The sequence below is a fragment of the Abramis brama genome (genome assembly GCF_963993115.1).
Source record: "Abramis brama genome assembly, chromosome: 18".
Taxonomy (NCBI): Eukaryota; Metazoa; Chordata; class Actinopteri; order Cypriniformes; family Leuciscidae; genus Abramis; species Abramis brama.
Genome location: NC_139980.1, coordinates 7,815,914 through 7,842,581, shown reverse-complemented (window position 1 = coordinate 7,842,581; position 26,668 = coordinate 7,815,914). Strand labels below are relative to the sequence as shown.

The 26,668-nt window shown below is 37.5% G+C and overlaps 2 protein-coding genes across 2 annotated transcripts in view; one reads left to right on the top strand and one right to left on the bottom strand.

Annotated features, from left to right (window-relative positions):
- Nucleotides 1-19,168, bottom strand: part of btbd7 (BTB (POZ) domain containing 7) — a 54,485-nt gene extending 35,317 nt beyond the window's left edge. Inside the window, exon 1 of the mRNA XM_084091890.1 lies at nucleotides 18,730-19,168. The gene's annotated coding sequence lies outside the window, so the exon portion shown is untranslated. The remainder of the gene's footprint in view (nucleotides 1-18,729) is intronic.
- A 2,197-nt stretch (nucleotides 19,169-21,365) lies between these two features.
- LOC311068990 (cytochrome c oxidase subunit 8A, mitochondrial) lies at nucleotides 21,366-22,946 on the top strand. The gene is made up of 2 exons (XM_084091892.1): nucleotides 21,366-21,599; nucleotides 22,693-22,946. The coding sequence occupies exons 1-2, from the start codon at nucleotides 21,480-21,482 to the stop codon at nucleotides 22,801-22,803; spliced, it is 231 nt and encodes a 76-aa protein (XP_083948018.1). The 5' UTR covers nucleotides 21,366-21,479; the 3' UTR covers nucleotides 22,804-22,946.
- The last annotated feature ends 3,722 nt before the right edge of the window (nucleotides 22,947-26,668 follow it).

The window sequence follows — 26,668 nt, the reverse complement described above, 5'->3', positions numbered from 1 at the left end:
GACGGTATGGATTTTTTCTTACCGCGGTTGAAAAGCAAGAAATTCCCGCGGTATTGCGATAAACCGCTTTAAACCTCAACCCCCCTCCCCACCCTCCAGTTTTTTTTTTCTGCGATGTTGCGGCTGGAACAACAAACAAAGTGTGTCAATGATAATCTCAGGTAGTCTTTATGTGCTTTATTTAATGTTAAACGCATGCAATGTGACTTTGAATATCGTTTAGTGCTCCAGCTTTGTAGCTGTAAAAGCAACAATGGATAATTCACCTCAGATCTTGAAATTAAACAAATGGAAACAAGAACGTTCAAACTGTGAACAAGTGTAGCCTATTCTTTGACTAATATTGTTTTAGTAACTCATAGCCTATGTATTTTTAATAATGTTTAAATGGTGTAATATTTGTGAATTTGATTATGTAGCCTAGGCTACTTATCCATTTTCTTGCAAGTGCCGTCAAGATTACTCTCTGGTGCTGTGAGTGTCCACTTGCCGTGACTCCGCGAGGGTTGACAAATGCGGTCTTCACGTGAGAGAATTGTGTTAAATAAGCACGTGCAATTAAAAGCTGAGGTCCTGCTTTTACTTTTTTTTTATTTATTTACGGTGCGGCTTGGATGCGGCGTCCGTCGAAAATAGACTAGGCACCTATCTTTAGCGAAGCGGCGCGGAGAGACGCTTCTGAAACGCGCCGCGTCGTGGCTGTTGTAAACACAAGCATTGACTAGAGTGGGCGCGATCAGCTCCGGTAGCCGCGTCGCAGCCGTAACGCGCCACGGAGTGTAAATAAGGGGTTATAGGGTCAGGTAGTCAATAGCCTACGAATGGAATGTTATTATGTGTCATGAAACAACTTGCGAACTTGCGAAAGGTCGGATTTGCTCCATCTTTTGATGATAAGTTTTGTTTAGAAAACCTTGAATCCATGTAAGACACAATGTTATTAGACACAATCCATGTCATTAGAATCAATGAATCCATGTTATTAGACACAACGTGAACACATGTGAAGGCCAGTGTTTATTTATTTATTTAATTATTATTTATTTATTTTTTTGCGGTGATGATGGTGACGAGCTCAGACCGCGGTAGGCGTCACGTGACCGCGGTATTGCGGTAACCGTCCCAGCCCTAGTTAGAACACTGCTTCCTTAAAGGGGCATTCCACCCATTTGAACATTGTTTTTTATTTAAAGTGGGTCATATATGTAGTCGAAATGTAAAATAAATTTTGAATTTGGTGCCTTCGTGACCGAGGAAAGACAAAAAATAACTTCAGGACGCATTTGTATGAAAGACAACAACTCCCACAATGCACCACATTGCACAGCTCCGCAAGCCACTCCCACTAATCCAGAAAGCGCATATCTGCCTATAAGAGAAATCACTCTTCCGTCTACAAGGCTAGCTACCACCAGAGCTTGAAATTCATTTCACACAAAATGTCTAGTTAGTTGGCGAACTCATTAGTGCATTACTCCTCGTTTGTATTTCTTTCGAAAAGGTGAATTATTGCATGGTACCTGGATGTTCAGTCAGAACATATGTGGTGCGAAACTAGGATAGTTCACAACACAAACGTCCGTGTCCTCGTCTGATTCAGAGATTTCGTCCAGGAGAAATTGTCATCGTTTAAATTCTTTGCCGCAGACGGACTCTATCTCTGTGTTCGTAGTAGTTGCGTATCACCGGCGCCACCAGTCCGCCCTATCTCGAGCCAGTCTGGGCTCCTCGTCCGCGGCAGGCAGGTCTTCTGCCTCGGCTGCTCTCCGCTATAATGCGGCTTGTAAAGGTAGCCACAAACACCTGATTCAAGCATCAGACTTCCGAAATCCTCTTCTTCTATATCATATTGAGTACTCTCCTCCGCTATTGTCATAACTTTACATCTGTCTCCACAGCGCCTGTTAGCTTAGCTTCAAACAAGATGGAGGATATTGCTTTCAGTTTCAGAGAGTAAAGTCCCACCCACTGATCTGTAATAGGTCTGTAGCGTGAGCGGGTCCCGCCGACCTGGGAAAGATGAGGAACGAGTGTCTGTAGTCTCAACAGAAATCCCCCCCTCTTACACTTCCTCCTACAATGACGCAAATTGACGATTTTTGCGTCATTGTAGGAGGAAGTGTAAGAGGTAAATAACGGATTTCTCCCGTCTAGTAGTATGACTGGGTTTCTAACAATGCAAAGCTTAATGCAAATGGGTGGAGTGTCCCTTTAAAACCCAGGAATGGTGAGGTAAAGTATGGTACAGCCTGGCAGTGGCAAATATGCCATTCAAAAATCTATAACCAAATGTAAATATTTGACTAATGAGACTTGCTCAATTTCATTAACACCTCGAGATAGAAAGCATACATGCGCAGTAAATAGAGCTACAGTGGGTTTTTTGCCTAGTTGAGCTACACTACAGTCCTCATCTGTCTGTTCAAATACACATGAAAATGCATAAATCTAATATTTGAAAAAACACACTATATCACCTATCTTGCTGGATGAAGTCCAGCTACAATTGCATTATCTAGATCTGTTAGTCCAGATTCACAAAAAACTGACTGGTAGAACTTCAGTCGAACTAAAGTATGTAGCCTACATGACATTTTAAAAAGACAAATTAATGCTTTAGTCCAAATGAAATCAAATTTCTGAAGTGCAAGAAACGTACCTGATGTTAAACTAAACCTGGGATGAATGAACCCTGTGTGGGATTCTTTTGCACTAGCCAAATCTAAACCAGATGTGGAACTCACAATATTAACAATCAAAATCCATTTTTCACCTTCCACTCATATTCTGCACCAGAACAGTAAAGACAGAGGGAAATGCAAGCAATAGAGAGAATTACCTTAATGAATGGTGTCCTTTCTATGTAATTACATCTACGCTTTTAGCTGCACTTTCCACAATTAGCCAGACTAAATTTAGTGATTTGGCCACCATACATTTCTTTGGAAGCTCCATGTTGATGATATGACTTCAAACTGTTTTGCGCATGGAGGACTAGGAGTGACACTTATCAATTTAATAATTCAAACATAAAAATGGAAATAAATTTTGCAGTACAACTGGTTAATGCGTTCGTATATGACCCCAGTTAAACTTAACAAATTTAATAACGACATACCGGATGTTTGCATAAAATGTGACAAGGAGAAGGGCACGATCTTCCATTGTTTGTGGCAATGTTCTCAAATAAAAGAATTTTGGGGAGAAGTGAAACAGTGTATTGAGGAAATTTTAGAGATAAAATTACATTTAGAACCCAAAATGTTTCTATTGGGTATCTATCCAGCTAACTGTAACATAAGAAAGAAGCATAGAATATTTTTAGATATAGGTTTGTTGCTGGCCAAAAGAGTTATTGCTACTGCCTGGAAAGAGGTGGCTAGACCAAGGATAGGTAGATGGCTTTCAGAATTAATAGCAACTCTGCCCTTAGAAAAGATCACGTATGCAATCAGAGGAAAGCTACCAATTTTTGATAGCATCTGGGGCCCCTTTAGTAACTTTCTTGCTAATAAAGACTTGTCTCGTTTGGTGGAGATGTCTGGGGACGATCCATAAGTAACCTGCAGTTCACTTGGAAAAGGTTTACTAATTCATGTGTAGTGCACACTGGTGAGCACTGTGCATGGTAGGTTTTGTACTTATTCTCTCCATTAAATAATTATTTTTATATATATATTTCTTTTTTATTTAGTTTATTTATTTATTTATATAAAAAATTATGTAGCATTTGTTGTACTATTTTATTGTATATTTATGTTTCCTTTGTTTTTAGTTATTTATTTGTATTAGTTATTTGTGTTATGATGTCATGTTTTGGATAGTCTGATGGACAAAGTTCTGTGGGTTGTGGGGCAAGAGTTTTTTTTTTAATTTTTTTTTAGTTTATGTAATGTTATTATGTTTGAAAATAAAGATATTGTTGGAAAAAAAAAATGGAAATAAAGAAATGGACAAATAAATAGAACTATTCAAATCATGTTATAAAATGTAGTCAAATGATTAAATAATAAATTAATAAATGATTTTTAAATCTAAAAAGATTTTAAACTCTTTATAGCAGATAAATAATACTTTTTAGCACACATTTTAAAACATTATTTTACTGGGGTTTTTTTATATTTTTAAATATGTCTATTAATTTGTCCATTTAAAACCTGATTTATGAAATATTAAATAGGTATTTTATTGCTTCATTTTATTTTTAAAAGTCACTCCTAGAAGTTGTCAACTTCTGACACCTGAAGCTTGTGAAGTACTAATGACTAAAATGAATAAGTTATTACTGGACTATCAGTCTTGGCAGAATACTTCTGCTGTACAAGAGACAAATAAATAAAATGTAATCGTACCCATCTTAGACACTGCATCATGCCGTTTCTGAAGACCGGCTGTACAAGACTTTAAGACTTAAATAGAGCAGGACCTTGGCTATTCTTAAAAACCACAGAGAATTAGATCAACACAGGACTGACAAGCATTATAATGTATTTGACATCTGCATCCACCAAGACCACAGAGTTTAAGAGCTTGATCCAAAGACAGGAAAATTGGGATGGCAGCTTTTTTGGTCTTCATTCTAGAAAAGCAGAGCAATTTATAAGAAAACAAAAACTCCAACCACATTGGACAACTAAAAAGTGTGTCAAGAATGAAACTGAAACTGGATCTTCTTCCTCCCTGAGGAGAGACTTTTGTGAAGTATTTCTGTGCTGAGCGAGACCTGATATGCCAGTCCATATACAGGTAGCCTAGGCGTTCACTTTATCAGGACAAATGCTTTGATCCAGATGAAACAAAGGAAGTGAGGAGGCTTTACTGGGCGAGACAAAAGTTGTTCATATGACTTTGTTCTCATTAAGATGAGTCATTGTGACCATGAAACCTTATTTCTGTGAAGCAGAGGAGTGGTGGGGGGCTCTCTGAATTCTAGAGAAGGGGAAATACTAATCATAGGACTCTATCTCTGTATGGAGGTGGGGACATCTGACTGCCCGCCGTAGCCGCATTTCCACTGTCGGGTCAAAAGCGAACATGCTAGTGCAGAGCCAGTCACGTTTCCACTGTTACTTCCAGGGCTTGATTGGGCCTTCTCTGGGCTTCCTTGGGAGCAACGGCCAGGGGTTTTCGGCCAGCCGAATACCTCGGTCCAAAGCTTGAGGAGTGGTCATGAACAAAGTCAGGAGAGGGTCAACACCGCTGCTCATTTCCCACGTCATCATGTCAGGTTTCAACATTTAAGACTTTTAAGACAATTTTCAGCTCAAAACTCACTTTCAGACATCAGCGAGTGTATAAAATAACTTCCGATTGCGATCAAATCGAGATTCTGATCACCGTATGAAGCAGAAATAGTTATATACTATGCTAAAAGCTTATGCTAACCATTGCAATAATAAATGCACATAAATATGAAAAATACAAGAAACTGCATGCATCTGCATGTCAAATTACATACATCTTGGTTAACTCATAACTCCTGTTTTCTGTCCGTTAGGGTTAGGGTTAATGGAGTTGTTTTGTGCATTCCTGGGATCACAAATAAATGGAAGCAGGCGCGACTGAATAAGCATGCATGTTCTATTTTTATACGAGAATGAGAAATACCAGTTTGATTCAGAATTATTGATGTATTGATATTATTGGCACTAACATTTTTTTTATTGTAATCATTGGTCAAATATCAAAGCTGGAGTCTTTAGTCTTTAAGTAAAGACTAAATGTTTGCTTCTGTCACGCTCATTTTGTGATCTAGCTAGTTTTCAGTCAGCTATGCCCATGCTAGTGAAATGGTGGGGTTGCGTGATATCTGTTCCAGGGAGTGTTAAGGGTGGGTTTTAAGGTGGCCCGACAGTGGAAACATAGCTTGATTTTGGCCTTGAGACTCGAGATCCAAGACTACTGGCCTCGCCTGGCACGCTGTAATCCCTGACCCAACAGTGGAAAAGTGGCTATTGTGACTTCAAGAAAAGCACTTTACCCATGTATACACCCCCCGCTTAGATTTACAAAGAATCTAAGATTTACAATTTACAGAGCAAATCGAAGGACATTATACCTTCTTTCATTGTATAGTGACCTGTGCACAGCACTGAAGCGATTAAACACTATTGTAAACAAGTACAATCTGTTCCTCATAATCACAGGTTAGTAGGGGTGTAACAGTAAATCAACCCTCAACAACACAAGTAAATCACTCGCATATACACTCCCTTCACTCTGGGCGACTAAATAATGTCTATCATTAGCAAGTGGTTAATAAATTCTATACATGCCTGTGTGAAAAACAGAACTAAACCATTTACACACCAACCCAAAACAAGAGTTCAGATGGCACGCAAGAGCTTGCTAGTATGCAATTTCAATTAAAGTTTCAATTAATTTTTGTAACATGGAAAGGAAACCCGGACGGCAGAAAGCGTTATCCTGTTTGTTTTCTTTATTTTTCAAAAGCACAATGTAAGGGTGTTTTGTTTTTATTATGAGTGTAGACTAATGATGTCTTACTCTTATCTGTAAGACCATAAATGACGGATTATTTTAAGTTGTTTACGTTGTTATAATGAGACAAAATCATTTGGCATTGTGCCGATTTGTATCGTGAAAGTCTCACAACAGTGTACTGATGAAATATGCGTGTCCTGGAAATGAGAAGCCACAGGCGCTGCTTCACACGCTATATCCTCGTGGAAAGGCACAACACGTTAATCAAACCAAAAATTTTGAAAACAGCCATTGCATTTTACCGCACAGCATTGATCAATCTATCAATTAGTGTATTAGAATCAACAATTCCTTTATTTTTTATTTTAAGCAATCAGGAATCTTGGAAGGGGACAGACATGTAAATGTATCGAAATCGTATAGAACCGTGACCTCAAAGCCGAGGTATGGACCGAACCATAACTTCAGTGAACCTACACCCCCAAACAGTTTAGGCATAGACACCCGCAAGAAAGACATAGCCTGCAGTGAGAAGGATGACCAGGAGCCCCAATGTGTCTCAGAGTCCAAGTGTGTCTGATGGAGTGAAGTCTTCACTCTTCACCATCATCTCAGTGGCACGTGGAGTCTCAGTGAAGCCTGATGTGGGGTAGACAGCTAATGCATTATCAAAAACCTTAAATGGGTCACTGAGAGCCTCCTATCATTGCCATCAGAAAGCCAGTCAGTCAAAAATGTTAGTTTTTCAGGAAAGTGCTTCTAAAATCCCTGCTGAGACTACAGTCTAGAATTAGCAATGCATTTTTAGACGGCCATGTGGATAGTTTTGTCTACTTATAACACTTAGAAAAGCTATTAGGCTATGTGTGCAAACCATTTCCAAATAACAAAACTAAAAATTGGCTACTTAAAAACCAACTGAGCATTAACAATATGCAAATCTGCATATTTTCTAAATCAAGTGCAAATTGCCTGAATGACTAGGCAACTAAACTGTCTTGAGAAAGCCCTGTATGCTTAGGCTAGTTCTGAGATAACCTGACCTAGATTGGATGGGAAAATTTAGACGAGGAAATTAAAATTTGGACAAGGAAAATTTACCCCTCTGGGGTACGAGTTGTTTTCTGGGCCCTGGAGGTACTTTGACATGCCCTGACATTTGTGCTTATTTCCTTTACATATAACATTTTCATGACTTAAGTCTAATTACACTGTATTCAGCACAAGCACTGCTACAATATATGTGAGCAGCATGTAGGCTATGTAAAAGTTTGTAGTTCAGAAAAGTCATTGAAATAAGGCCATAAAACCCATACTGAATATTCATTCACAAGACTTTTGTAAACCGGATCTTGTAGGCTAGTAGCCTGGCAAGCCAGACCTACATCAAGATGTTAGGTCTGGAAACTCACCATAGACGCGGTTTAATCGGCTGTCTTTCAAATTCCCTCTGCACGCAATAGGACAGCGCTTAAACCAACCAGAGCGTTTTCCCAACAGCGGAGCTTAGTTGATAGATTCAACTTTTGCCATATCTGGCCGGCAAAACGACGAACACATCTTCCTTTTTTTAAGAATGACTTAAGTGCCGTTCTTTGCTCTTTTCTCAAAGAAAAACTTAACTCCAAGTCCTCCAGAGTCGCGGCCAAAGCCGATTCGAAAGACCGTTGTTCTCCATCAGCAGCCGTCATTCTTTGTTTTCAAGTGGCAGCCGTCGTAACTCTGTCGTCATATGTTAAGCCCGCCCCCGCCTACTCTATACACAACGTGATTGGCCTGACCCAATTTAGGTTTTTGCAGCTAGAAGGTCTATTGAGAGTTGCTAGACCCACCTGGCTGCGAAATACATTTTGCTGCCGCTAGGGTGCGTCTAGATTTCTAGGCTAGTAGGCTAGCTGTTTTTGCTTTAAAACGATGTGAAAATCATCCTGCCCACTCATTCACATAAAACAATCTATTGATTTAAAATTTGTGAAACGTTATGCGTCAGAAAGGCTGTATGTGAGGAGGCATGAATAATCATAATTATTGTATATTGATATATATTTTATATTTCAACAAGTTTCACTCGATTTTAGAGATTGTAGTCTGGTAATTAAGTTTGGTAAAAGTCCAACTAGTAAAATGTGTATAAGTTTAAGTAGGCTAACAATAACACATTAAATAATACAACATTAAAGATAATGAGCAGAAACGTGAGAAAGTGTACCTCATTGGTTCCATAAGGATTACAGAACATTTGTTGATCGATATGACTTGCTTCACTTAAAAGTAGAAGCTTCAAGCTTTCTAAAGACATATCTCTCGTCTGTGTGGCAAGTATTCGCTAAGTTTCAGGTCATTTTTGTGGCGCATTTCTGAAAGATATTCACAGAGACAAAAGCGCACCATGTTTGATTCTTTATTGTAAAAAAGTTATTTTAAGTTGTAGTATAAAAAAATCTGTAGAACGTGCCGGCGTGTTCTTCGACCCCAGAGGGTTAAGTAACAAATAGTTATTTATCAGACTGCAATAAACAAATAGTGTGAGACACAATGCAACAGCCAAAGATGCCCATCTGTTAATGTATTACTATATTGGCGGTGTTTTAAAGGGCATTCAGCTTTCTTTGTAGTGTACTATGCATACTAACACAAACAACTACAACACAGTATGTCAATTAAAAGTATATGTGCTAAAAATATAAAAACTGAATAAATATTTTTTTTTATATATACATTTATATATATAACACAATATATCTCAATAACACAACTTACCCTAATTAAAATCTGATTTAATCAAGAGTAAAATGTAAATAACCAGTCTGTCTGGGCAAAAAAAAAAAAAAAAACTACAAAGAAAAACACTAAAACTAAATACCCTGACCGCAACTCTCCAAGCAGGGCATTCCAGCAGTGAGTTGTGGTTTCTGAACACACACTCCAACAAACCACTTTTGCCTATTTCATGCCTTTAAAATGAATGAATAAAATCCTGCAAGATCTGAGGTCTCATACAAGAGTGATGTCAAGCCACAAAAGTAATGCTGAATGAGAGTTAACTTAGAGACTTCGCAACGCAATATTCCTGAATGACTGAAACAAACCTCAGGCATATGGCAAGCAGTTTTAACATTTAATCAAACATACTAGTATCTATTTACATGCTACTAGTACTTATTTGTTTTTAGATATTAATGCCTATTAATATCTAAAATTAATAATATTAATATTATAATATAATTAATATGAATTAATGCCTAATTTTTTAGGCACTAGTACTTATTCTTTAAGTACTAGTACCTTTTAAAAGATAGTACTTATTAGATTAGGCATCCTCAAAGAGCGGACAGCGGTTCCAAATCGGACCACGAAACATAATGACAACGGTAGCATTTTACTGTTCTAACACAATGGAGCGGTAGGTACCACATGCACTGGTCGTTCATGGTAATGATATTTCGAGAGCTATTTCCTCTAATATTTTTATCTAGAAATTGCGCTTTGCTTCTTTCTCCCGAGCGCCACATTAAGAGCTGCAGATGACACTGTTATTTTAACAACAGAAGCAGAAACAATATAGATTGATACTTTCGCTAAAACACAGCAGAAAATAAGCATGCAGGATAGGGCTGCATGATTAATCGCAATTAACATGATAAACAATATTTTAATTGGGAATATTTGTTTTCTGCTCATTAGAAGCACGTTTTTATTATGATGTACATTGTTTGTTTGTTTTTAGTAGATAGGCCTACTTATTTTAAGCAAAATACGTTTCACGTTTTTCGTGTGTTTTTGAAGCTTTGATTGTGTTTACAGTGTGCAATATAACATGTGTTCATGTTTCGCGTGTAAAAAAAACACAGTATTTTTCACACAATTTACTTATCTGTATACCGCTGTTTTCACTGTCCTAAGAACGGGCTGATGACTTCCTTGTTCTATGAAGTCCCTCCTTCAGAAATACGTAACGAGTTCTGATTGTGCCAGCGGTTCCTGTGTTGTGATTCGACAGCAGCTTAGCGCACTTTGCCCTGAAAGGTCTAAAATTATAAAGCTCAAAGTTCAATGCCAAGCGAGATATTTTATTTAACAGAAGTCGCCTACATCGAATGGCCCGTTTGGACTACATCCCTCTACTTCCTTCTTTAATGACGTCAGTAGAACAGTTTTTTGACTAACCTCCGCCCACAGGAATGCTCCCTCAACTCTACCGAAATTCGTTTATGTACTTGCGCACTTCTTATAACTTACTGTGTTTACTCAGCTCTTACGGTGATTTTCTGAAGTAAAACTGACGCTTCATCTTTTGTGTGATGTACAATAAACTTTATTAAACTCATCAGTATATGTTTGCTAATCATTCGGACCTGGTTCGAAACAGCGGACTTGTAGGCTATTAATAACGTTAAATAATGGATACATACAAGCAGATAGGCCTGTCGCGATAATTAAATAACCGCCTGATCGCGATTATTTGATCTAACCGCGATTGTTTCAGACAACCGCGATTATTGCGCTCTTTTATAGGCCTACGGCACAAGGGGGAGTCATGGACCAAAATAAATAGACAAGCACTAATTACGTTTTCCAGCAATATATTCAAAGTCATCTGAAGCCATTCCTTAGCTTAATGTGAGGGACAGCAGTATATTTACATTGTTAAATTAAAGTTCACAAACTCGTCTGCAGCTGTCAATCATTCCGTTCAGCATTCAAACTCTGCAGCTGTCTATCATTCCATTCAGCATTCAAACAGCGCGCGTCATCCGGTTACGACAGGATACACGGTAAAACTTTCTCCAATGTGACATTGACGTTATAATGCTTGACCTGTAGATAAAGGGCTGTGGATTTGCATAAAATGACTTTATTTTGCTGGAGTTTTTTGCTGTTTCTAAGGCCATCCTTAAAAATATTCTTGTTTGCCGTAACCCGACCGACCCTGTCAATTTAGCACCGACCCAATTATTTTTTTTTTTTCCCTTTTAGTCCGACCGACTTGCCGGTTGTAAACTTGCGTTAAGACCGACCGATTTTTTTTTTACTCTTCAAACAACTAATACAAATGCAATAAAATAATAGTTATTAAGTATTGTGAATATAAATTGCCTAGACCTACATACAAACATAAGCTACGTTCTTTCTTTTAAATAAAAACCCGTGGCGCATCATCTATGATTATGTTTACACCATTGGTTTACGCATCACATACGGCCTGTAGGCTAAGTTCGCTTCGTTTCATTCACTGTCAATGGTTCGCGCTTGGTAATGATGGCTGCGGCTTTACTCTAAAGATTATTTCATTTTTATATGTTGTTGAATATGGTTTATTAAAAAATAAACATGTGAGAGCGTGTTATAGACTATATGTCATGTTATTGTCAGATATGACGACGCTACTGCAACACGCATTGCCGCAGATGAAGCTGAGCATCAACGTGCTATCGCAAATCAAAGTGAAAGTAAGTCGCAGACGCTTAACACACAATCAGCTTCATTAAATGTAAAGAAACAAAATGATCTTACCAGGGCTGTTTCCGCTTTCTCTTATTGCGGGCTTTGATTCAGAAATTTTAGCTGATGATCAATAAAATAATGCGTCTCATAACTGTTGCTTTCGGTGACGTGCACTCCTAAATCTGCATATAGCGGGAATTGAAGATCGGATTTATATCCGCAAAAAAACACACACATTTAGCCTATGTAACCAGGTGTAAATGGAATCGTTTTGATAAATCAGATTGCAATCCGATCTGAGAAAACGCATGAAGTGGCCTGGTGTAAACAGCCCCTATAGACATCGGTGAAAAATGTTCTCTCTCTCTAGTATGTATTCTAGATTGGATAGTATGTATTCCAATTGTGACTAGTACAGATACTAGTATCTAAAAAAAGAAGTACTAGTGGCATGAGCCTAGAGCCTAAATGTTAAAACAGCTTGCCATATCAGGCCTGAGGATGCTCAATATAGTAAAAAAAAAAAATTTAAATAGAAAAAAGTGTGAAAAAAGAAGATAAAAAGTTCAGCTATGCTCTGTGTTCAGAGTTTGATTCAATGTGGAGCACGGAAATGTAACTTCCTGAAATGTCAAAAATATTCTATGAAAAATAGCTACATGTGATCATGGTCAACCTGCAAGTTAACACTTAACAGTCACAGGAGGTGGCTCATATAGTAAACCCCTTCTGCACTGCAATTTACCATTACTTTTTATGATGCAACTTCACTCCTGTAAGATATGGCAGATCTAGAGAATGGCATTTCTCTGAGAATTGGTGCATTAAAGCTCACTTCCAGCATTTGAAATAAATCCACTGCTGAAACCTTGGTCTTGAACAGCACTGGGTTTCATTAGATGATAATGATGAGGGCTAGACAAAGGAAGTGAGCACTTAATTCCCATGTGTGTTTGTAAAAGAGAGAGTGCTCAAACAACCCATTGGACAAGGTGAAATATTGGGACCTGAGTCAGCCTGTCATTTTAAGAGAAGGGGGGAGGGGTGGGGGGTGGGGGTGGGGGTGGTTGCCAAGGACAACAAGGGGGAGTGGAAAATGAAAACATGTCCCACTTTCCTTTCCCCATCCAATTTCTCTCTCCAGTGACAGCAGCCAGAGGTCAAGCCAGTGTGCTTGTGGAACTACAGGGACCTTCAAAGACAGCACACTGAAAAAAAAAAAATTTAATTCATATTTCTACATCCATCAGCCAACTACAATTTTTTGGCTTAATGTTGGAAAAAAAAAATAGCAGATCATTATAGCAATTATGTCAGTAAAGTCCAAATGAATAAGGATGCAGTCCTTATAATGCAGCATATTTCCTTGTTTGTCTGAAATGCAAAAGCCAAATGAGCTGAAACATCATTGTACTGAACATGAGGACACATCTTATCACATCATAAGATCATCATAGTTTATGGATGAGTTGTAATCAAAAACTCAATAAAACCTTATTTTTGAATCATACCTGGGGCATGGTTAATCGATGCAAACGGATTTGCAGTTGTCTGATGCTTTTCAAGGTTATACAACTGGCAAACTTCTCATGTTACATTGTACACAAGTACAACACACAACACACAACACAGTCAGTCTGCAAAAGTGAACCAATTCATAACAGCAAAAGATTTTTATAAGGATTCTTGATGGACTGACTAGATCTACTGTCAGCTGTGAAGCATTTATCCCACAGGCACTCAAGATGAGGATGGCCTGACGGTTCAGTGCGAGACAGTTTTGGGACAGTTGGCAGAACTGTCACTTGTCCTATCAGGTCAGTGCAGCGTTGTCACTACATCTTGCATTCACTGATTGTGTGTTTTCATGTCTTGCAAACTAAAACATTTGTCACAAATTGGACGAGTTGAAAATTCAACTTTTTAATGACACCAAGTTAACATTATATCCAGCTGACTAATGTAGATTAGGTTTGCAAGAATGACTGGAGATAGTCTTGGAAATATCCATCAAGAATGGGTTTAAAAAACGAAAAGTTTGGGATCAGTAAATATTTGTTTTAAAGAAATTAATACTCATATTCAAAAGGGACACATTAATCAAAAGTGACAGTGACAGCAAAAAAAACATTATAATATTCATTTTATTTTTCGTGTTCGCATTTATGAGGGAAAAAACAACGTGTCAGTTCTCTGTTACGGACGTGAGCGCTCTGAAAGCGGCACTAAAAGACTGCTTTAAAACTTTCACAGAGACCTCAAACAGAACAGCTGCCTTTCTTTAAATTGAATTTCGTTTTGAATTAATTATATCTTAATTTTAATCAATGTTTCATGAACCAATTGCCTGGATTTAATAAATAAGAAGTAAATATAGCAGAATCACGACATGGAGGCACCAGCGAGTGAACTGGAGTTCGTCTCATAAATGAAACGAAACTCAGCGTATAATGCACATTCACATTCACAGCGTATTTAGACACATTTAGACGCATTCATAATCATTACTTTTACCGGTTCTTTGTGGCAAGCTTTATGCGTGCGGTCGTGCGCTTGAGTGCGGCTATATTACGTAAACGCTCATTATCCTTTAGGCTATATAAGTATTAAATTAATATAAAGGGGCGATTTGTCCACGAATTACTTAAATGAACAACTAGCCTACTAGTCGACTAGAAAAAAACTTTTAGTCGGAAGCAGCCCTTATTCCACATATTTTCGAACCAGGCAACAGGACATCTGGGTTGAGCGAGCGACCCTGCGGAATGAACGAGCGGAGCGGAATATTCAGAAATGCACTCTCCACTCACGAGCTCTGATCGGAACAAACCCGAACCTCACTGTCTGCTGAACTTGCGCAGAAACATCATATATATATATATATTTTTTAAAATGGTTTTTAAAACTACACTATTTTAGCACAAATTATGAGCTTATTGGCGATTTTTTTATAATTATTGACAAATAATTTTTTTTTTTTGTGAAAGTTTTGGGTGGGCCTGTTGAAAAGTGGGGCCGTGCCTGAGCTACAGGACATCGTCTTTCAAAACATAACCTGCGCGAAAGAGAGAAAAAAAATGAATGCGTCATTGTACCCAGCTAGGGATGCACCGATCCACATTTTTTCACTTCCGATCCGATCCCGATACCTGAATTTAGATATCGGCCGATACCGATACTATTCCGATATTTATGTTATCATTATTGTTTATTTTATATGATGCTGAAATAAACTTCTCTCAACATGCAAGTATGATATGTATGTAGGCTATGTATGTATGTATGTATGCATGTATGTCCCAAAAGGCAACTTGAGGTAAATTATAAGGTCAGAAAAGGAAGTAAAAAAACAGGAAATACTGTTAACAGGAAAAATCCCATTCTGAAAACAAATATGCAACTTTAAGGGATTCAAATTGATTGTAATGTCAATATTTATTACATTCACAAAATGTCACATACTAGAGTCTTGAAATATAAGAAAAGTGCAAGTGTAAACAGCTTTATACACACACACACACACACAATCTGAAGGGTGATCCTCGCTCCGATGCAGTAACTCTCTCGATGAATGCTCGATCAACATCAGCATCTTGCGAACAGACGGATTTCACCTCAGACGCGCGTCAATTTCGCACTGGACGCGCGAATGGATTCAAAATATTCAAGCGTCCAACTAGACGCGAATTTGACGCGCTATTCGCGTTTGGTGTGAACGCACAGTAACGTAGTGCTTTTTTAAATGTTTGATTGCGTTCGCTGTGTTGTACGACGCGAGGGAGCTTTAAAGAGCTCCGAATCACGGCTTTGCAAACATTGCATTTAACGTTAGCTGCTAGCTAAGCTGTCTTGCTCTGCGGCGTTTCCAGTGTGAAGTATTTACACAAAGCGGACATGTGGCTAGCCGCAAACTGCGGAACGGATTTCTCTCATAACTCTGTGTCTCATTAAGCCGCGCCTCCGTTCAGGAAATCCATTCCGCAGTTTGCTGCCAGCTAGCAGACTCGCCGGCGGGAATGACTTTGAGTCATTTCAGCAGACAACATTAAAGCGCAGACATGACTCATGGATATCGGACATCTCCGCAGGCTGGATCGGGAAAATCCGATACGTGAATTACGCTGGTATCGGGTCCCGATACCGATATTGGATCGGATCGGCCCCATCCCTATACCCAGCACTTCTGAAAATGCACTTCCGAATGCGTCTCTGTCCCCAGCACATTTCAAACCAAACTGACGCCCATGTGACATCGGTGAATGTCATTTTTATTTCCCGATGGCAGTTAACGAGGCAAATATCGCCCGTTACCGATGTTCAGCCGATGCATCGGTGCATCCCTAATTTCTGATTCAAAAAATGCTTGTTCTTTTGAACTTTCCTAGTATATATATATTAATATTTCCACAGAAATATTAAGCAGCACAAATGTTTTCAACAAATAAAAAATTAAGAAATGTTTTTAAGCACCAAATCAGGATATCAGAATGATTTCTGAAGGATCATGTGACACTAAAGACTAGGCAATGGCTGCTGAAAATCACAGCAATAAATTACATTTTTAACAGTATTTTTGATCAAATGCAGCCTTGGTGAGCATAGAAAAAAATCTTATTGACTGGCCCAAATAAGCCAGCAGAAAAAAAAAAATTGTTGTTAAGCCCTGCCCATACGTTTCATCTAGTGCCATGCACACTATGCATTGTGCTTTTTGCTAGCTAAAACAGCTCACAAAAACAAAAAAATTAAGGTTTTGAAGAATCTTTACTCAGCTCATTTCCACACAATTATAGCACTAAATGATGAACCAAAAACAACATAAAAAATACACAGCAAAAGCAGTTCCTCTGACTCTTGCATTAAATTCCAGTCATACGAAAGTCATATAAAGCTATGAGGAAAAGATCAAAATAGAAGTCATTTTTCACTGAGGTGCTAATACAAACTGCAGCAAGCAAATCATTGGGAAGCACCGGATCAGGGAATAAAAAAAATTCTTTGCAATTAACTAGTTCAAACAATTCAAAAATCAGACTGATCTGGATCTCAGCAGTTTTTAAATTATAATCTCACAGGATGGGAAGATTATCAGTGAATAATGACTTTTAAAATCATATGACTTGCAGATTTTAAAAACCATATGACGTAGTATAGAGCACACAAGTCATATAGACAACTTTTATATTTCCAATTGAGCTGTGGTCACTGATCTTCAAGAAAATTCTTCACAAAATGTCATATCTGGCGCAGAAGAAAGTCCTACAGGTTTGGAAATAACATGAGGGTGAGTAAATGATGGCAGAACTCACATTTTCAGGTCATCTATCCCTTTAACACAGAACTGCAGCACCGTCAGACGTAAATCTGACTTAACTGTTGGCACAAGCACATATTGCAGCACAGCAGCAGAGGAAAGGATGGCCTACATCACAGGAAGAGGAAAAAAGAGGGGGAAACCCCTACGCATTGACCACAGTCAAAACACGTTTACAACATACTGCAGGACCCAAACCACAAACTGCTCTCTTCACTCAACTGTTTCTTGAATTACCCACGTTGATGAACAACAATGCTGCCGATTGAGCTATATTAAGGACGACATTCTCTCAACAAAGAAGCGCCAGATAAAACCGCACAAAATTGGTTTGGTTTTGTTTCATTAAAACGTTTACCTTTGATTTTCATGGGCAGGCACAAGGCCATCATTAAATCACACCGTCTCTAGGGGGGGTGGGGGTGGGGGTGGATCTGATAACCAAGGGAACTTGAAATCCAGCAATTTGGGTTGCAAAACAATTCTTCATTAGCAAATCTCACAACAAATTTTAAGGCTCCTGTGAACACAAGAGTCAAGAGGCTCCATCTGGGAAACTGTAGAGGTGAATGAACTCGGGGGGGGGGACAAACAGGATGGGACTTGATGTAAACCAATTTGGTCATCAGTTAAAACTTTACCTTTAATTAGACCCTGATGACTTCCAGAATTCCAGAGGAAATAAACAGTCGAGACAAAGACAGGGGAATATGTTCCTGTCCACTAATTTTCCTAAACAATACCCTGTCCAATTACAGAGGTCCATTATAAGGCAGAGTCCAGTTGCCTCTTTTCTAAATACAAATAAAGGCAGGTCAGTGAGGGAGAACCTGTTAGATGATGCAAAAAAAGCTCTCTCGTGGGGACTATACAAGTTTTTTATAAGCAGAAACATCTCAAACATGCAAAGTAAGCTTTTTGATCTCATTAGTATCAATATGTTATGCTGGGCAACTGGAAGAGTATCTCCTAAATCAAGCAAGTCACATATTTGAAACCAAACTGGTTACAGCATGCTGGTAGCTACTGACAGCTCCACTTGAGCATGCAAGCTTATTCCTAGTATGATTCTTCCTCTTTATTAAATGACGTGTCCGCATACATGAAGGCATTACATCTCTAATAACTGAAAACTACGCATTCTCAGCTAGCCTAGCTGTATGTGGTTTTAGCATTCAGGTGGTTCTTAACAGCTCTTTTGGGTGAAAAAGTTACTAAAATGCGGCTTATCTGGTTGTTTCAACCTCTTTGTGCAATAAACTAAAGAACTTACGTAGTGTTAATGTTTTATTTGGTTTAGCATGCAAGCTAACCATAATAACTAAGCTTTGCTTACTAGTTCTGTGTGAAAGAGTGAAATAGGTTACTATATGAAGTTTAGCAGGTTATAATAACCAACATTACGGATAAACAGTCAAGGACTGTAGTGATTTTAATACACAAGGCATAACTGTAAATGTAGCTAATTCAGCAGCTCGCCATGGCAGATTAGCAAGCAAAGCAAAAAAGGAGAAAAAATGCCCTACCTGAGTCAAGTTTACTGCTCCACTCTTCTCTTCTTGCTCATAAAACGAGCCAAAATCCAAGCCAGCGACTTCTGATATTTGCTTAGCCGAGCAAATTCGCTCGCACTTTTCTTTCGTAGTGTTATTGAATAAAAAAAAAAGCCTCTTGCGCGTCCCAGGTTCACACACACATACACACATACACACAAACACATATATGACGCGCTAGCAGGCTGCTAGTACTTTTACGTTACACCATCCGTCCTACATTACTCGCTTTTAATGCCTCGTTCAACAACAAAACAGCTCAATTAGAGTCTGTGCTCTTCGCTTTCAGTTTCCGTGAGCAAATATTACATGTAGTGTTGTATCCTCCTCTTATTCAGTAAAACAATGAGGGGAGGGCTAAGCTTCAGAATTCGGTTAGCAATGTCGCTACGCCATCTATCTGCTCGAGCTCAGATTAGGCACACAGCAAAAAGGTCCAATCAACCTTCTGTGTTGGTTGGACCTATGGGCCAAATAAGACAATAGTGTCGAAATGTAGTGAAGCAATACATTAAAGGCGATTTTTCAGTCAAATTATTCGTTTTTTATATATCTATACATTATTGTTTAAAAAGTTTGGGGTTAGTAAGATTTTTTTAATAAATTAATACTTTTATTAATTCTTAAATCAATCAAAGGAGACATTAAAGACAAGGTTCTATTACACATAAATTCGGTTCTTATACATTGTATTATTATAATAATATATTATATCTATATAATAATAAAAGATGATTGCATTGAGATGGAAGCCTCCTCATTCACTTTCTGTTAAATATTGGATTCTTACATTTTTGTATGTGATTCTTCTAGAACTGTCTACTGCTCCAGTTAATGGTGCGAATGAAAAGGCTCTCTGTAACTGGCACACTGTGTCTGAGTCACTGAAAGCCTGGGTGAGATGATCTCTTTTCATTACCTGATTTAATTCAAGTTGGTTTACTTCTGTGTACTCATTAATTCAAGTTCCTGAAATTGAGTTATTCCCCTTGTTTTTTTTTCTTGTTTTTTCTTTCTCCATATATATGTAGCCTATATTGCAAATGTATATGTCTATTTTGTTTTTGTGCATGTGTGTGTATATATAGAGAGAGATATATACATATTTTCTTTTGACTGCTTGTTGTGATTTTGAAATGCTTTAATATTTTGTTGTTCCTTTCCCTTCAATAAACATTTGATCACAAAAAAGCTATATAATAATAATATATTATAATATAAACTTATAATAATAATAATATCCTATAATATTATTTATATATATATATATATACAGTATATATATATATAAAGAATTAGTAAGAATTATTATATTCCAATAATATAGAATTTATATATATATATATATATATATATATATATATATATATATATATATATATATATATATATATATATATATATAAATTCTATATTATTGGAATATAATATATTTTTTTCAAATATAATAATTCTTACTAATTCTTAATATAATATAATATAATATAATATAATATAATATAATATAATATAATATAATATAATATAATATAATATAATATAATATAATATAATATAATAATATGTTTATTCACTCATCGGGCTTTTTTCCACTATGTCCACTAGGTGACTTCAAATGATGGCCTAATTTTTCATAAATCTTCATGGCATCATTCATAATTTATGCAAATGTAGATTAAATTAATAAAAAAAAAAGAAGAAAAAAAAGACTTATTTGTCATTTCAATAACTTTATACACACCTCTCACATATCACCAACAAAGGTTGGTATGGAGATTATGATTTCAAAAAGCTACCTTGATTTCAGGATGTTTTCCCCCCTACTTTCAGATCACTAGGTTTAATGGTTTTGGGAGGAAAAAAAATCCCCAGCCACAATTTCTTCTTTCCACAGAAGATATCAAAATAGCACAATAACAGGACACAAAAAGATTGCTCACACCCAGTGCATAAACCAAACAAAGAGTAGGGTGTATCCACCGTGGACAAACCGTGGAAGTGTTGAATGGCATGCGGTGTTCTAACATGAAAGACAAGCCTCTGTAATGTGATCACCAGCATGAATGAGGTACAATACCACAGGCCATACTGACAGCTGACAGAACACACAGCCAGCTGCACTACTTTCTGCACTTTTATCTCCCTTTAATCTGCTCCTCTAATCAGATCTCTTGTAATTTGTAACTCTTTGTACTGGACACAGCCCTAAATGCACACTAAGCAGAGAGCCAGGTGTTTCTCGCTACCTATGTTCCTGTGAACTCACATGCTGTCAAACAGCGGCTGCAAACCATGGTGTAAATCACACAAGACATTAATTGTACAAGAAAACATAGTTACGATCTGTGGGAGAAATATATTATGAGCCAAATGTGCTTTGCTTGTCTATAAGGTTGATGTAAATCAAGGACAATAATATGTCATGTTTGGTTCTTTGATAAATAATGACGTTATATGCTACTGTTTCATTTCACATCTTGTTGAAAGGGGCATTAAAGAAAAGTTAGTGGGGGTCGTATTGTCTAGGCCCCTCCCAAAGAGTGGGCTGGTTTTGGAAGATAAAGTCCATTATATGACAGGATACATCTATTTTCTCTTCAGCAGTCCTGAGGCAGGAAACCCAGCGGTTGCACTCAGTGAACATCCCCTCTTTCCTTCTCCCTTAACCTCTCTCTCTCTCTCATACGCATCCAGACTCAGTGCTGACCCATACAGCTGGAGGGATGCTGGCCTTTCTGAGGGGAGCTGTGCAGCCAGTGACAGTCAGCAGGGCGAGGGATATTGTCCAGAAGCGGAACTCCAGCATCTACAGCAAGCCACCCAAAAGCAAGATCGGACCTGGGGTGAGTGAAACAATTACAAAATCCTAAAAGGTTGCAAAGATTCATGGGATCAGTCAAAGTTAGTTTAACTGAGGTCAATGGAGATAATGCACTCAAAAAACTTTTTTCAAGATTTATGCATTTCAATTAATAGTACAATTTCATCAAATTAAATGAAATAATCAGCTTATATTATGAATTAAGAATATTAAATGAGTAAAAAAAACTTAATACATTTTTTTTTTCTATGAATCTTAAACTTAAATTTAAACACATTTTCTCCCACCCCACGTTTCTGAATACGAATCACATAAAACTAAATGGTCCATTCTCTTGTTCCATTAAGATTTACACAAAATGTTTTATTAAGCTTTTACAAATTTAATTCATAATATGAGTAATATGTAGGGATTATTCAATTTAATTTGATGGATATGTGTAAATTTTGAAAAAAGGCTTACAAATATTTTGAATGTGGGATTAGCTCGGATGACTCTTTGTATTGGAGAACATAATCTTTGTGTTTGGACAAGAACAGAATTACAATGTCAAATCAAGTTTAAAACATTTAAAACATCAAATTTATTTCAGATAATTATATATATATATATATACATATATACAATGTATATGGGGGTCAGTACTATTTACATTTTTTTGTTTTTTTTAAAGAAATTACTTTATTCAGCCATATAGGATGCATTTAAATATTTATTTAAATATCTGCACAGCACAACTGTTTTCAACATTGATAATAATGTAAAATCTTTCTTGAGCCCCAAATCAAGACATATTGGAATAATTTCTGAAGGATCAAGTGAGACTGAAAACCGCAAAAAATCACAACTCATTATATTTTGTTTCTTTTTTGAGTTTTACTTCCAAAAGTTGAGATAATTGTAAAAAAAAAAAAATGGTGTAATGGAGTCATGGTTGCTGAAAATACAGTTTTGCCATCACATGAATAAATTACATTTTTAACCATATTAAAATAGACAAACGTTTAATGATATTATTTCACAATATTACTGTTTTTGAATTAAATAGTGGTGCAAATTTTGTAAGTATGTAAAACTGTTCAATTTCATGTGTGCATTCCTGTGTTTTTCTGCAGCAAAGTTTCTTGATTATGTCTGTGTTTGCCGTTGCCCTCCTGGCCCCTGCCGGGTGGATTCTGCACCACATCCCAGAATATCGTCAGAGAGCAAAACCCCCACCATCCTGAAGAAAGCACACTGGTGTACCACAGACAGACCTGGCTGCCTCTAAAGCATTATTCACCTCCAGTGAAAAATTTCGATCTTTATAACATACAACATTATGAGCAACATCACAAGTAATATAATAATATGTACAACAATACATTAATACAATCATCCAATAATAAAATAATACAGTTAAACAATTGTTTGAGAGGGAGAAAAGGCCCCATTTGAATCTAATGAGAAATATAATTTCATGGTGTTTAATGCCTTAGGACTGTGGCCCTTAATGCCATTGTAAGCATTGGCCCTTACTTCGTGCAAAATGACTGCTTTTTTCCTGTAATAAAGTTTTTTTTTAAACCACCTGTTTTGATTGATAACTTGTTTAAAACTGTTTTTTAACTTGTGTTTCACTGTGATAAATGTTCTTGGCTTGGGGGCATTTTTTAGAAGTTTACACGGAATATATAGAATTGGGTAGGCAAATTCTTTTAATCAGTCCCCCGTTTCTATGTCAACACTATCAATGCCAAAATGAATCTGCAGCAGTCAGGTGGTTTCTAAGTTGTTTGCATTAATTATTATTGCATGTTATGTGCTTTGAGACATGAGGTAATTTAACGCCGCCTCTCGTGATGCTTTGCGGACTCTGCTGTGAGCGTTCATGTCTTTTGGAGGAGGGGTGGCTTTGGAGACGTTCTGAAGGGAGGGTGGGATCTTGTGCTAAATATCAAATGATTTTAATGACTTCTCTAGTCTTATGAGATTTCACTTTGTTATAGAAGCTACCAGTGTGATTACTGAAATGTTATTTGTCATGTATTATCTAATGTCTGTATTTGATATCTGAATGCAGTAACAGTGCTTGCTTATTTAGCCCGAATATGGGCTCGTTTTGTGTTTGAGAAAGGTCTTCAACGTGTTAAAACACAGGGGTCATTGAAGTCTATAGTTTAAGGGACCATTTCTCAGTTAAAGCCTTACTTTCCATTTAGAAATGTCCTATCCTTGAGAGAAAGAACGTATTATCTTTCCTGTTTATAGTTAGAGCCTGGCCAAATCCAACCTGGGAAAAGCTGTGTGTCTGTGTGCGTTAGACTTTTTGGTTACAGGTTAAGGAACCACTGGCAGTATTGGAGATTGACTTGAGTTGATTGAGTTGTTGTTCGGGACAGGCTGGTGCCCAGCATCCCAAATCTGCGACCTGGAAGGTCACGACGTGCCTAACTTCAAGGTCCGAGTGTCAGCCGCATAATCGATGGAGATATGCTTCAGTCTATCTGTATATGTGCGGAAAATTACTATGTTTATCTATTTCTTAGCCAATCAGAATCATTCAACCTGAAGCAAGGACGTATAGCTTAGACCTTGGTGAAGGGTATAACTGCTGTGATCTTTGTAACTGTAAGCGGGGCGGTCTACGAACTCTTGAAGCTGACTTCTGGTGATGAAACTGCAAACTATCTTCAGTAAAACTTTTCTTTAATTTATTATAATTCTGACTCTTGTCTTAATTAATCATTTCTGGTTCTGGGTCTTTGACTGTAAATCCCCTTACAGCAGGGGCAAAGGTGTACCTTTTGAAAGGGTACCGCCCCATGACAGCTTTTGTACCTTTTTGTCTGAGAGTGAATTTACAATTTATTATTGATTCAGTTTATATAGATGTTTTGGATGAATATTTGGGTGGGGCACTGCCCCACATTCCCTTACAGAGCTGCAGCTGGCCAGTCGGCAAATTTGGCTAGGGCATCAGGTTAAACCCTTACTAATGTTAAGAAACACCCTGAGATTTTTTTTATGAGCAGAGTCAGGACCTCAGTTCAACATCTCATCTTTTTACAGCACAGTGTCCCTGTGACTATTTTAGGGGTTTTGGGACCTGCACAAACCCCCTGCTGGTCTAAATAACACCCAGGTTTACCCAGGAGTCTCCCATTCAGGTACTGACTCATCTCTGCTCAGCTTCAGTAGAGTTGCAAGGTGATAGCTGCCGGCTAAATGGCAAGCTACCACCCACATTGAGCATCTCGAAAGGTCTGTATACTTGAGGAAACTACACAAAACATTGATGTGCTTGATAACATCCCAAACACTAACATGATACGGTCAATGTTTGTCCATGAGTGTTTCAATCCTCTTTGGAGCAAAGGAAACCTCATTATGTGATGGGCTAAGGACGGTCATAATCATGGTGCTGTTCACATGTACAGGCCTTTTTTAAATTTATATTTAGCCACACAACTAACAAAAATTTGTTCCAAGAAGGATTTGCTTATGTGCATATTAAGGTTTTTTTTTTTTTTTTAAATCTGAATGTTCTCTGAACATTCCAAACCTCCAGTTCTTAGTAGTTATGCAAATGTTAATGAAACATTAAACAATGTTAATTGCAAACATTAAAAACCTTTGGAAACAAGTAGTTGGCTAACATTTAAAACATGCCAACAAAAACAACAACAACAATAAGACCAGATAACTTTGAAAGAACATTCTATTAACATTACTGGATAATTTTTGTTCATAAATTTGAAAGAACATTGCCAGAACATTAGCCAGCGTTCTGAGAACGTTCCCTGTTAGCTGGCTATCTTAAGTGCCTGAAGAAGAATTACAATGTATAACAATGTTGTATTAGGCTACAACCTGTCTGAGAGTTGCCACCATGGCGAGTGATAACAATTCGTTCAAGTGCTGAAAATGTAAAAATCATCTCATCCAGAAATCAGAAAAGGGTGCAAATATAACAGTTCAGTGCAAAATATGTTTGCCAACTAAAATGCTATTGACATCAAAGGTTTCAATGTCGAACCTGAGGAAGCATCTGTAAGCAGTCATTAAATAAAGTGAGAAAGGCATTGCCTACTCCCGCCTGCCACACCATGCTGCTAATGTGTATTCAAGACTTGTTTTAACTCTGTATTGCTTGGTGCACGTCCAGTAGTTTATTTAACGATGTTAATCTCCATTCATAACAAATTAGCTAGTCTGTTAGCTTGCTAAAGACATCATACCAACCACATTTCTATTTATGAACCCTTTTACAGAAAATATATAGCTAACGTTTTTCCTCCTAATAAGGTTGGTAACCATGTCATATCTAATATTTGTTATTTCAGCATTGTTGGAGTTTCTTGATAAATAAATTATTCTTGCAACCTGCCTTCATCTTCGTCATCTCTGGATCAGCGATACAATTGAAATAGTTACACTACTTATTAGATTTCAGTAACTTGTAATCTGTAACCTATTTCCAAAAAAAACCTTTGCAACACTGCATAGGTTTAGTTTTAGTCATGTCTACTATAAGGGGAAAATTAATGGGGATTGCAGCCAGGAAATGGACTTATATATTTCAGCAAAATGGATAGGCTAAATAAAATTCCTTGTATCTTTTCTCTGTTAAACGCTGGTTACTGGTCGTAACCGTGGTTCTATGAATGGTGGAAGACCGCCAGAGATGGTCAATACATGGTGGAAGGAGTCGCGTCCTGCATCACATCGAGAATCTTGTATCAATTCAGTCACACGTGACTATAACAGCTTCCGAATACGTCACGGTCGGTCACTTAGTCATTCTCAATCTGAGTGATCAGAGACTCTGGCGTCTTTCACAATTCATAGAACCACAGTAACCAGCGTTCTATTTCACTGTTCCAGACCGCCAGAGACGATCAATACATGGTGGAAGACGAATGTAGCCAAGTCATGAGGATATGAAGCTCAAGTGTTTTCTGGCAATATAGCAGAACTAAAAGTAGTAGGAGCCACATTAATTCTATAGAACCTTGCGAATGTGCAAGGTTATTGTTTTCTCGAGACACAGCTACAGTGGGGAGCAAATGCCAAATGTCTCCCCGCGAGAATGACAAAGGCCTCGTTTAC